We start from the raw sequence: 13963 nt of genomic DNA, 5'->3' as shown, positions 1-13963 counted from the left end.
CGCCCGCTGCCCAAGGTGTGGCTGTAAATCAAGTTTCACTTGAACTTTCAAGGAGCAGAGGCCGGTGTCGCCTGTGCCGTGTGTGGCGGGAGCGCTTGGTCCTGAGCATCCCTTTCCTCCTGCTAGCAGCTGATGTGGACCGTAAAGCCATGCCGCAGCCAGGGCCGGATTTGAGCACTGCTTCTTTTGTTTGATGTCACACCTCGTGTTCGCTCATTTGCCATCGCCAGCTTAGCAAAAGAAAGTTTGATGAGAGGTCGCCTCCGTGGCGGAGGAGCGAAGAGGCAGATTTTCGAGCGTTCATCACCCAACTGTTCCCCTTGGAATTAGGAGGAGCTGCCAGAAGCTCACGGGCTCTGCAGACGTGGCCGCCTCCCTTCAATGTGCAAATGGGATCTGAGCTTGTGAAAATCAGGCAATTATTCATTTCCTTCCCTTAAAAACTGAGAAGTCTTGTGCTGGCCATGGCGGGGTGCCGGGTGTGCAGAGGTTGCAGTGACCCCTTGCTCCAGGTGGCTGCCAGGTGAGACCGATGTCCCGCACTGGCGGTGGCCTCACACCTCACCTGGAGGCCGGTGCCTCCTGGGAACAGGGGAGGAAACCCGCTCAGTTGGGATGCCAGGTTCAAGCCTGCCTTCAACAGCTGCAGCCAATTACTGCCAAGTGATATGTGGTAGCTGTTTGAAAGGGATAGGGTGGCTGGAGTACTGTAGCATTTTAATGCCAATTTCTGTGAGAAGAAGAAGAAGAGAAATTCTGGTATAAAGTTTTACTAACTTGTGTAGTTTGATAGCCTGGACTTCTCTGATTCTGCCAATTTCTAAAGCTTTTGCTCTTGTAGAGCTCTCGATTTTTCATACTGCTGATGCCGTTTGTGGTGTTAGGTTGCTTTCTTGGCTCCATAACACATGCGCTGAAGAGGGATTTCTTTTCCTTTTATTGACTTCACTGGGATATTGAAGTACTGGGAACATTTGGAAGCTGGCTTTTTTTTTTTTTTGCTCAGGTATCTGAAAATTGATTTGAAAATTTTATTGGAAGCACAAGGGATTTGACTTGATTTTATTTGAACCAGGAAAGGCCTTCAAGCAAAAATTACCTTCTGGAATTAAAAAATCATTGTTTGTGAAACTGGTCTGAGCCAACAGTAGAACAGTTTTCTAATCACTTAAATTCAGTCCGCAATGTGGTGGCACCCAGCGCGATTGTTATTACCACTCTGAGTTTTTGTTTCATAGAAAGAAAAAAAAATAAATTAACCTGACTCCTATGGCCTAGGTGCAAATTTGTTGATCTTTTTGATGCTCCCTACTTTTGAAAGTCAGCCCACTTCCACTTCAGGACCTCTCCTTGGACTTGTGATCCCAAACAGCTCCCGAGGGGTCCTGTTTGAGAACGCGGAGCTGCAGCACTGCTGTCCTGAAGAGGCTTAGTCAGTAGACTGGTGACTGGCAGGAGTTTGAGACCAATATTCTGTAGTCGTAGGTGTATTCAGTTATTCCATTCAACTTTTTCACGCTCTTTTGTTTGCACACATGAAAGTGAGTGAATCCATCAGTTCCCTTTAAGCAAGCTGCATCACTCTTCTATCAATACTGTCATTTAAACTCAGGATACCAGCCTGCGTATGTCCCTCAGTCCCAGAAACGGACATTGTTTCACAGTTAAATTCTTGCTGCAAAGAATTGCAAAAAATCAATTTCTTTCTTTCTGAGAAAAAGATCCTTTAAATAAACTTGCCAAGCTGCCAGCTTCTTTGTCTATTGTTGCTTATTCCAAGTGGTTTTTTGAGTTCCCTGAAACATGTTAAAATGAGAGGGGTTTGGACTTCATTCGTTGTTATTTTCAAGTTATAAACATAGCACCAGGTCCCTATCTCCCTTTTAGCCCTTCTTTTATGCGTAAATGTTTCATAAGTATCTGAGTGAATTTCCCAAGTAAAATGTATTTTCTTGGAACTATTTTTACTTCCAGAAAGTCTTTTACCCTTACACCCAGCTTCATTGTGTTCGAAACCAAAAGCCTGAAAACAGCATTCCTACGCTACTTCTTTGTTTCCAGATTTTAAGATCTATTATGCATAGTGTAGTGCGTAATCATAATTATGCATTCATGATGATGTTTGTACTGGCTTAACTCAGGAATAGTGTGAGAAAGCTAATCTCGGAGCTACAGGCTGTTTTCCTGCACTTTAGATTCTGATCTGAGCTGTTTGTTGAGTCTTACCGGAACCAGAGCCCCATACTCACCAGTCCCGCTGCTGGACTCTCCATCTTTATCTCCAGTCCCAGTGAAGGACCTTCACCCATTCTTTGAAAACTTCTTTTTTTTCATGGAAACTTGCATAGTTGCAGTTCTTCGTTATGCGGCATATAATCAGTACATTGAAGCAGTTTAAATGAGCGTTGTGTTACACAACTGGTTCATACAAGCTACGAAAAATGAGGATGCTTTTAATCTGCCATTGGGCATTTTAGGGAACTTCATTTTCATTTTTTGTGTGAGAACAGCAAAAAAACCCAACCAAATCCTCACGCTTTTAAGGCAGTGGGGAAAAAAAATGACCTGATTATGTGTAACATATTCTTCAACTGGAAGAAAGTAACTGCTCGCAAGGTAAAGGTGCTGCTCTGCTCAGTTCATCTTCCTGGTCCAAGCCTTCTGAAATGATAAAGAAAATGTAAGCACCGTTAATCCATAATTCACATCTGTGAAAGATCATATTGATGAAAACCCACAGAATTTTGAAATGTATTTTCTCTGAAATCCCCGTATTAATCAGTTACTCAATACCATTGCTATTTCTTTAAAAATCTATACAAGATTTGTTGGAATGGAAGAAATATTAAAGCCCCTAAAATTCTGCATAGTCATGTGTTAATTTCTTGTGAAGTCAATTTTAATATTTTGTGGGGTTTTTAACTGATAATATTTGGGAAGGGGTTTTCAGTGGAATCAAAACATTTAAGATTTCTACATGAAAACACTATGTGTATCTTACGAGAGGTTCACCAGCTAAAGGAAATTTTACAACATTCTGTCTTTGATTGACTGGAAAATAGAAATTACAAGTCAATAAAGAATAACCAAAAATTCCAATTATTTACAAACTTTTCCATCCATATTATATATATATGTAAAGTTAATTCCCCTCCTTATTACTTGTAGACAAGAAAACAGAGTAACATTGAAAATCACTAATGGAGCCCTGTTCCCGTTTATTTTTACATAAGCAGTCAAGAATCATGCATAATGCAACAGCGTACCAACTAGCAACACACTCACGGGAGATAATTTAAACTTGTTTTTTATGGACACAAGACGCTGATTTTAAAGCCCTCCCTAAGAAGATTGTCCTTGATCTTACATTATCCTGGGTGGGTGTTTCAGTTTCTTCCATTTACTGTCCTACTCATTGGGTGAAAAATATCCTGGTGTCTGCTTAATAGCGATGGAATTTTCTACATGAAGATGTAACGAGGAATTAGGTTTTACCCCGTAATTATATATTAAATCAGTGTTAAAATACAGTTGTAATCAAATCCTTTCATATCCCAAGGCCACACATTTGATACAGTACATTGGAAGGTCAGAATACTTAGCTGAGTATACACCCCTTGAGACTCAACAGATGTACAGATATGCGGCCTAATCCCAAAAACGCATTCATAAGTCTGGAAGATCAGAATTGAGCCTTAATTCTCTAAAGGACTGCCACAATGTTGTGTGGTCCTTTCATCCAAATTAGAATGATTCATTATGTCGAGTCCATTAGCACCATCAGGGATAGGTGTGGGCCATAAAATCTGCATTAGGATTTCTAAATATGTCAAGGATAATCTTAAAATGAGATAAACTGGGATGTTTTAACTGAACTAAAAATAATTAATCAAAGTCAAACATATAGACTTCTGGTTGTTGAATCATGCGTTCAAATTCTACCTTAAATCATCATGCTGTCTTAACAAATACAAAATTTGGGCAGAGGATTGTATATTGGAGTTATACTGTTACTTTAAAGTACCAAGTTTCCTGTTGGTAAAGACATATACAGAAATATCTATATAAAAACACGTATTAAAATCTTTAAAAATTGGGAAGAAAAGCACAGAAGATTTGTTTCTATTCCCCAATACTATTTCAAATGAGTTAGGTAGGAGTTTATATATAATATTTTGTGTGCATTCAGTGTCTGCACCACTGAAGTTTGAGTATTGTGTCATGATCATCAAGAGAATTACGCTGTAATACCTACACCATTGACTACAATACCTTTGTATTAAATATGTATTTCATAAAGGCCTCACAATATTCATTGGAAATATAACCCTAATAGAGCTGCACTGGATTATACAGTTAAAATACTGGACAAACATATACAGAGAACTGTTTATTTTCTACCATTTTAGTTCTGGGGGAAAAGAAAAAAAGTGAAATTAAAAAATATTATCTTTTACTGATGGTAAAGCATGACTTTTTCTTATTCACCTTTCATGACAAAAACATTTCTAAAGTAAAATACACAACCTGTGTTTGTAGTTCCAAACAAAGTAATAATACTATATAATAAGTAGAATCTATAACTATTAACTAACCTATAGAGGTGTGTAATGGACTGTTTATAGAAGGCGTTATGCATGTCCTTTTTTATTTTTGTATTTTAATGGATTCCTTAGATAAAAATAAATACATACAATACGTGAAATTTGGACTTCTGGAAATGATGGTTTAAAGTATCCATTCCAGGGTAAGAAAAAGTACAACAGAGGAAAAAAATCCAAAATTAGTGCAAAACAGAAATTATTCAGTACCACACTGTAAGCAAGCTGTAGATGCAGCAACCATCGTGGACGGTTTCAGCGTGAATAGCTAGACAGTGGGACCAGGCAGAATTAACCCATATACCATGTAAATGCCTTCACGTCTTCTAGCGAAACCTCTGTAATTGTCTCCTTGCTCGTCTAGAATATCTGTTGTGACATTAACTATCCCAGGCCCGAATGATCTTTGTGCAAAGTATGAAACCAAATGTCAGACAATTAACAGGGACTGATGGTTTATCCCAGAGTTTAGTTCCTCAACCCATCCAGAGTAATCGTGATGTTTGCAAAATTGCAGCTGAGCCATACTGAGCAGAGTATTCATATATTTAACACTAAAAATGTTTAGCAAAAGTGAAAGGAGTTACATTCAAGCAGGTGCATTCAGAAAATATTTACTGGCAAATGTCAATGTGGTCGCATTAGTAGAAAGAGAGACCTAGTCCTTACAGTAGACAATAATTTACAACAGGGAGATTAACCCAGTAGGGAAAATGCACTGATAATTCAGTGTGAAAGTGTGCAAGTCGCACTGCATTATATCTTGTCTAAAGATAAGTTATATGTAGTGTGATTTCATCGGTACAGGTGCATGTCATCTCTGAAATAGTATTATCCAAAGCATTCAACTTTACAGTAAAGCGGAAAGGTTCAACACTCCCGGCAAATACCCGAGCACTAAGGCACAATGACAGTGGGCCTGCTCCCCGCAGGTATCAACTCACCACAACAGCAATGATTCACCTAGCGTTGTCAAGTTTCAGAATATCCTAATCACATTTATGCTAATCGCAGCGCCGACTAAGAAGCCGGTTTGCTGCTTTCCCACAGAGTGAAATGAACAGGACAGAGAGTAATAGAAGAAATATAATGAGAAAGTCAAGAGAGTGGTGGCAAAACACACTGCTGCCCATGCCATGCTCTTTGGGAAAGGGAGGAGTTATCTAGGCATAGTTAGTCAGGTACATACAAAATGGAAGAAAGAGCAAGGTAGGAGCACAGGGCAGGGGAGGAGCAGCTGTGGAGTGAAGCCAGGTGAAAACGCTGTAGAAGAGGGAAGGCCAGGAGTAGAAAGCCCATCAACGTAGGCTGGTGTGGGCAGGGGAAGCTCACTGAGCGTTCAGAGGTCCACTTTCCAGCTTTTCCATTCCTGTTCCTATCAGTTGGTTGTCGCAGGACCACGTAGCAAGCAGCCAGAAGGAATCGCCAAGGACTCTCAGCTAGGAACAGCTGCTCCAGAATCTGAATTAATTATTTTAAATCTTCCTGGTTCTGAGGAAGAGTTTGAAGATGGGTTCCAAGGGGATCCTGGATTAAATAGAACAAGCTAAAGTTGCTTTTGACAGCCATTATTTTGTTCCTAAGTTACAGTAAGATTTGATTTATGTTTATTTTATAGATTTGAAAAAAATCCATTTTAGCTAGGTAACATGAAATGATCTCAGCGTTTAGTGTACATTTAATTCACATTAGGGACATTCATCAGCAGGCATATTTGATATTAATAAAAATTTTGGAATCATATTGAAGTCATGACAAGTGTTGGAAAATATTAACAGACCTAGGGCGTATTTTTTTGTTTGAATATTTTCGTTGGTCTGCATTAGGTTTCTGGATATATGGTGAAATGTATGTTCAGTTTTGTCACTTGACAAGTGATGATCTCTTGGGGTAAACAGCAGGGTTTCTCAGTTGCAGGGAATCCCAGCTGTCTTTTGGGATTCCATCTGTGTGTACTTTTCTTTTTTTTTTTTTCCCCTTTTTTGTGTCTGAAACATTTAAAAGCTTTGGTTTGACCACAGCCTCTTCAAATGTTACCAATTCTTTTTCTTCTGTCACCAAAAAAAACCAACCCACCCCTGAAGACACTCCCTCTTCAGATAATCCCAAAATAAATAGCCCACTGTAACGCACTGTAGGCTAGGAATGATGCAAGTTGTTTCACAACCAGCCAGTCTGGAGGTGCAGCACTGCCCTGTTAACCACTAGCGCTACATAACGAGAATCCAGAGCCTTGGGCAGAAGGGACTTGAGGACTTTTTCCCTCTCACTTTGTCCAAGATACTGGGAAGTAACACTGACGCCTCCTTCATTTCTCCATCACTAGTTTCATGGCCCATCACAAGCAACAATTTGTCTGTCTATCTTCTTTCTGCCACTTAACATGCCAGAACACCGGTTACATCTGTGCAGGCAAATGGATTCTTGTAGTCTCTTCATCTAGCCATAAGGCAGGCATCTGATGGATGGTACTGGAACACTCCTCTGAAACACTGGATGCCATAAAGTTGTAAGGTAATAACTAAAACAGTTATCCCAGGTGGTCTGCAGATGTAGGTGAAATTAACTGCATCTATTACATTTTTAGCAGGTTTTCAAAACGTTTCTTTTCAACCACGAGAGGTAAGGACTGCAAAATTAGTAAGGATTGCAAAATTGCATTTAGTTTACGATTTAAGATGTCACTGATAGACATAGCTGGGGCTGTGAAAACTGAAATCCTGGTACAATTGTACAATTCCAGAGTCGGTGTTTGTAGGCCGGAGGCTGCCGTGTCTTTGCTTTATTTGGTGATGTTTGTCATCAATATGGAACTACAGCACAGAAAACCTCCTGACGTCTCCAATCTCCTGTGAGTGGAGAGGAGTTGCCTCCGCATGTCTAGCGAAGAAAGCCGTGGCACTGTGAAGTGCTGCCACCGGCCTTGACTGGCAGGGTTTCCAGAGAAGCTCTTGAGATAAATATTATTCCAAGACCGAGTCCTCCTTGGAAAAAGATAAGAGTTTTCAGGGAAGCTACACAAATTGAAAGACAGTCCAGCTGACTGCACACAAATCGACAACAAAATCAGGGTCTGTGTCTGTCCACTGGGCTGTTTGGATGGGCTTGTCTTAATGTCTGATGAATTTGTGATCAGTTACATGGTAAAGAAATACATTGAGGCTGTCAACGTAAGCGTGAGGTGATAAAGTGGAGTTACCACTCTTCTTATTCAAAATATTTTAAAAAATTATTAATTAATTAGGGGTAGTTTGAGACCTATGTAAATCTCTGCTATTGCTCAGTCCAGAATGGCCCCTTAGAGACCTTCCCAACTGAACTGATTTGATGAGCTTATGAAGTTTTGCTGTATTGAGTATGGTGACGACCAAAGGTGAACTTAACCTCTTGAGAGGTTAACATACAGTTTCAGCACATCAGAAGGTACATCAACCCTGTGACGATCAAATTGAGTTTAAACTGAATTTCAAAGTAGAAACTGGTCTTAACTGGTGTTTACCAGTCTGTATTAACTGGTTTTTACGAGACTCTTGCACCCAAGGTATATCTACAGCTCACCTCCCAGTACAGTCTTGTTTTTAATTGTCTGTATAAAGTAACACTGCACAGTGGGGGATCAGAACTTTCTCCGAGGGCACAAAGACATTTTGGTAATCGTCTGTATCTTTCATGGGAACTCAGGCTCTTTGGAAGATATAGAAAGAAAAACTGTAGGAACCAAAATACAATTAGAAGCAAAGCCCTTGAGTATCTTCAGTCTCCAGCAACTTTCTTCTGTTTTGGTGAGAGTACTTTAAGGAAGTAGTTTCTATGTTATAGAGCCTTGTACTGATTGAAGAAAAACAAATAGGTAAAGGTAAAAATTTAGTGATTTTCAATGAACGGTACATCTCCTTAGATAATGTTGAACACTTTTTGGAATGCCATGCCAGGAACAGGATGGTCATGTCACAGTGACTTAATGAACATCAGCTCAGTACCTATTTCTTGCTCTGGCACAGCTTCTTAGGAAACAGCTAGCAACGATCAGGCATTTGACATCAGAATTTCATAGATTTCAAACAACTTGCTCATACCGTATTTCTCTTCAGCGTGGGGGTTTCCTCAAGTTTCTGCCAGGCCACACACATCATATGTTAGAAATCTTTGCAGGGAAGAGCCCATCTAATGTTACTTGTCAGCACTGATTCGTTTTAGCGAGAGCGCAGAACTATTTTCGGCATGCTGTGATGACTATTTTTATCTCCATTAACCTCTTGACTGAATATAAACATTTATTGAGGGTTACCTCCCTTGTTTGTCCAGTTGCTTCAAAGGTTAGTGAAAAGTGGATGCCTGCCTGACCTCTTTTATCCTCATTAGCTGATTCTAATTGTTCCCTGAGAGATCACAGTTTTGACCCTGTTTGTCCTTGTCAAATTTGTCACATTACAGCATGAAGACATTAGCAGAAATTGCATTTTCAGGTAAAAATGGCTCAAGTGTAGAATACACATTTACCTAGTGTAGAGCAGTGAACAACATTGCGGTTCTATAACATGCCCTCATTTCCAAAATGTGAGGTTACTATTGTATGGCCCCATCTTATGGACACGCGTGTTAGTAGATCCCTATGATTATACTTAGGCGGTAGGCAGAATGTTTTGTAAGCTTTTGAGTGATTTGTAACAGTTCTTTTGGAGGGAGAAATAAAATTTTGTTTGGTTTTTGAAGTCTTATTTTTAAGCAGCTGTAACATTGTTGCTCCTGTGTCAGGAAAGCTCTTTTGTAAATAGGTACCTTTCTTAAGTTAGAGATATTCCTAATAGCGCTGTAAAAAACCCATAGCATAAAGTAGCTAACACCCACCACCACCACCACCACCGTTTTGGGAATGACCAACCAAACGTTACAACATGACAAATACATCTTAGGAATTACAGGATGGTTTTCATAGTACTCTCTGAGAGTCAAAGCATGAACATACTTTACTTCAAGTAGGATGGTGTCCCAAAGGTAAAGAGCTGTCGTGAAAAACATGTTGCCCTGCCAAGAGTTTCTTCTGTGTCAAGCCAAGAAAGTCCTTCTTCATGTTCCTCAGTGGAACAGCTGTGGTTGTATGGTTAGGGCAAAGGACCTGGCAGGTCTCAATTAGGTATCTCAAACAGACAGGTCCCAGGCTTCACAGCTTGTAACCAGTGCCTTAAATCCCACAGACACTTAGTGCAGATTAAAAAGCACTGGTGTAATGCGCTCAAAGCACGATATCCTGCTTTACAAGCGGGTTGCCGCATTCTGCACCAGCTTCAGCTTTCAAATGGATTTAAAATGTAGCCTCAGGTATAGCGCATTGCAGTAGTCTAATCTTGAGGTGATAAAGGCATGACTGATTTAACCATAGCTTCTTGTTATCTTGGACTGGGGTCTTTTCATTTTAACCATTTTAGGGAAATGGCCTTTCCTGAATCAGCAGGCTTGCTTCAATTCTTACTATGTAATAAGGCACAACAAGAGCAAGCCTTTGTCAGTGGTGAACACCTCCTATGAACGTGTGAACTTCACAGGATGCCAGACCCCAAGAACTGCTGAGGTGGTCCTGACTCGGCTTACAGCTCACACAATATGCCTGTGAGGTACTTCAAAGAGAAGCCATTGCCCGTCTCCCTTAGTGGAGCTGCCAAGCTTTGCAAGCAGCCAGGGCCTTGTGAAGTTTTTCTTTCATATTAAAAGAAGTTTATTTACATATCTGTGCAGCTTGGGAGCAGAGCTATGGGAGAATGGGAAATTCTTTTGAGGTGTCCACCAGCTCTTCTGGGCTAGCAGAGCTGTGAGACGAAACACCCTGTTCCTCCTCCAGCCTATCTCTAGTGCCTAGAGACCCCTCACAGCTGCTGAACCGATTACAAGTTTTACTGCCAAGCTGACCTGGAAGCTAATTTAGTGATCTCCATGTAGTTCTTTACGTTCCAAAAAAGCCCTGTAAATGGGGGGTGGCAAAGCGAACTCACATCCTGACTGCTGGTGCTCAGTCTACCTGCTGCAGCTTCACCTCAGAAGGGATGAGGCACCAGCCTGGTCTCCTCTCGTTGGCTAGAAGAAACGGGCGGTGGCCTGGGACTAAGCCTGCCACTTACTAAAGGAGAAATTAATCTCCATGAGAAAGTCAAATGGTATCTCGGCATCTCATTTCTTCTTCAGCAGTATGTAGTTAAGTATAATCCTTTCCCAGGATGTATTATTTGTCCTGTCTATGTAGATAATAAACTATTGCCCAGCACAAGAAGATTTGATATTATTTGAGGCTTTTTGATACCACCTTAATGCAAATAATACCCTTACAGATGGGAGAGAGTCAATGAAATGTCAGATGCCTGGGAAGAAGAAAACCAGAAATAGGAATTAGATCTTGTGAAAATTAAATAGATGATCCCTTCTGCACTGAAAAGATAGAATTTTTGTTTTGGTTTGGGTTTCTTCTTTAACTTGGCCTCCAACTTAAAAAAGAGGCTTGTTTGAACATCCGAATCATTTATGGTGTACTTGGAAAAGTCCACTACTTCGATAATATTGCACTGTATTTGGATTTATTTAGGATTACCAGAGACTGAGAGCACATATAAGCACAAAAAACGTGTTAAAGGCTTGAACTGAAATGGCAGTTGGAGAAATGCGGCATGTGGTAGGAACATGTCCTGGTCCTCCTCTTCATTATTGCTATGCAGTCACAGTTGCTAACATTCCTGCTAAAGCTTGTGTTTAATTTGGGTATGATTCTCAGTGATGTGAAGAATAGTCACTCTTCCTTGTTTCCATAGCAGCCTTAGTGCTGTTTTGGTGTAAATGACACTAAAGTCCAGACTTTTCTATGCTAGAAGATAGAAATGATACTTTGATTACCTTCCATCTCATCTGTTGCAGATTTTTTTTCAGTTCATGCCTCATTTACATCATTATTTTCTGTGCAGTCCACGTGTAAATACTTTGCACTGATTTCATAATTGGCAATATCAGGCTTCTTGGTGATTTATATATGAACCTAACCAATTTTTTTTTATTTTTTTTTAAATATTGTCTAGTTTACTGGCCAATTAGAAATAGGAATTTCAAATGTTGGCTCTTGTAACAGTCCATATAAGCAAACACACTTCCTGCAACTTCCCCTAGCAAAAACAGTATTAGGAATTGAGGCATGGCATGTCTCTGGTTGCAGTGTTTTTACACTAGGTAGGTATGTTGTCGTGAGCTGTTCCACTCCTTCTTAGTAATTTCATTCTTCATTTATATCTGTTTTTTCCAACACTTCTAGAAGATGAATAATGTCATGGAGTGCATATAGAATAAGTGTGACTTATGCATAAACATTTGTATAAAAAATGCGAAATATAAAATGCAAATTAAGCAAGAAATACTATACTTGATAAAACAGTATTAGAGAATAAAGAGATGAAAAAAACCCCTCAAAACGTGAAGTGTGGCATTCAATATGTCTTATTCTATCATCTTTATTAAAATATTGATGTCATAAAATCTATTAGCTATGTCTTATTTATATAATAATTTAAATAGTATCATATTTTCAGTAAATACTTTTGTGTATATTTTGGTAATGTAATATGTTCTATGGTAACCCTTAATATTTTTCACTACCTTTCTAGAACAGTCATAGATAATAGATGTGGCCAATGCATCTGGAATGTCCATGTAAATATATGATTTTCCATATCTTAAATTTTTTTTAACTCTCGTAACCATACAGAATAGCACAACAGAACATGGCTGGAGCCAACTAGAGAATTACTGGTGGAATATAAAAATAATTAATCAAATTCTCTTAGAAAATGTTGGAATGTCTTGGACAGAATTATATCCCAGAAAAAAAAAATAATTAAAAGTTACGTGGTGGCTGTTGTACTTTGTACTCTCTGGTGTGGTTTCATGCTTGATATAGAGAAAAAGAACTGTGAATGGTAGAAGTCTAAGCGGCATCTCAGTGCCACACACCGACAAACTCAGGATTACCCACAGGGTTTTTGCCATTTGATCAGTAAAAGGAGTTAAGTGTTAATAAATTTGAAGCCTCTACCTTATCTCCTCAAATACCGAATTCTCTAAATATAGAATCTGAAATATACACAGGAGATGGTTTTGTTAAATGTGCATCTCTTTGCCTGCACGCCTTTCAGGTGCAATGGATATCATGCTTTACTTCTGTGCCTTTGAATTTTTTAATACAAGTTCTTTTATAGTCTTTTTGGAGACAAAAGTGCAGCGAATCATTAGCATTATTATTATTTCAGACATAGTAAAATCACACATCAACATTTAGCAAAAGGGGAAAAATTCCATTATCCATTCAGAACAATTTCCTATGATAATACAAATGTTACCCAGGACAGATCTTTGAAATGGATACCGATTCTTTAAATTCTTTCCTGTCTGTTTCAGGAAATAGTGAGATCCCATTGATAATGAAGTACAATGTATCTAAAGTTCACTTCTAAACACTTGGCTCTTTGCTGTGAAAGTCATCTGCATCCCCTTTATAATTCTCAGCCACCAGAGATCTGCTTAATCTTGGAGATCTGATCCAATATCATTCGGAAAAATCCTTGATAATAGTTTCACCATTCAATCAATGAAAGAACTAAAGCTTACTGCTTGTGTCTTCTTAAAAAAAAATCCTGAGGCAGGGGAATAAGACCTTGGCTTATGGGTTTGGAGATTTTGTTGTTTGCAAATAAAATGATTATTACTATTATTATTCAAGTTCTTAATCAAGGCAAGCAAACGGCATCTGTTTGTTATCATCCTTCCTACAGAAGACAAAGGCTTCAGTCCCTATGGTACTGACTGCTGGCCCCAAGTGGTTGCTGGATGTGACTTGGCAAGGAGTAGAAGACAACAAAAACAACTGCATTGTGTACAGCAAAGGTAAACACAAGCTGATTTTTTTCTCTACTTTCTTGTGTAAGGTACTGAGATAAAAATATACCTGTTGCATAAAAGGAAAATGAAGTAGTTTGTCTCCCCTTGAAGTTGAACAGTTTTCATTCCCATTTTCCTACCATGTTCTGGTTTTGCATTTTTTTTCTTTTAACGATCTAAAAACCCCACCTGGTGTCTGTAGTGTACTAAATGCTTATAAACACAGAAGGGCGTCAGCTGACATAAGACATACCATCCGTTTCTCTCCGAGAGTTAGTGCTTCTTGGGAAACATCAGTAAAATCTATACACTTTAAATAGCTGAATTCTTTCTGACATTTTATTGGACATACTGGATAGCATTTCTCCATGTTACATTACATGGGAGACTACTAACTGAAATCTGGTTTTGTAGGATGAATGTGAACTTGATTGGGCTATGATAAGACTTCATGTCAG

At 39.2% G+C, this 13963-nt stretch overlaps 1 protein-coding gene across 3 annotated transcripts in view; it reads left to right on the top strand.

The window, feature by feature from the left end:
- Positions 1-13963, top strand: part of ZFPM2 (zinc finger protein, FOG family member 2) — a 316540-nt gene that overhangs the window by 194531 nt on the left and 108046 nt on the right. For all 3 annotated transcript variants that reach the window (XM_054193153.1, XM_054193152.1, XM_054193154.1), the window contains one exon: positions 13400-13511. In XM_054193153.1, the coding sequence (XP_054049128.1) occupies positions 13400-13511 (112 nt within the window). The remainder of the gene's footprint in view (positions 1-13399; positions 13512-13963) is intronic.

Source organism: Rissa tridactyla, chromosome 2 (genome assembly GCF_028500815.1).
Source record: "Rissa tridactyla isolate bRisTri1 chromosome 2, bRisTri1.patW.cur.20221130, whole genome shotgun sequence".
In the NCBI taxonomy this organism is placed as follows: domain Eukaryota; kingdom Metazoa; phylum Chordata; class Aves; order Charadriiformes; family Laridae; genus Rissa; species Rissa tridactyla.
This window is presented reverse-complemented; position numbering and strand designations above follow the sequence as displayed.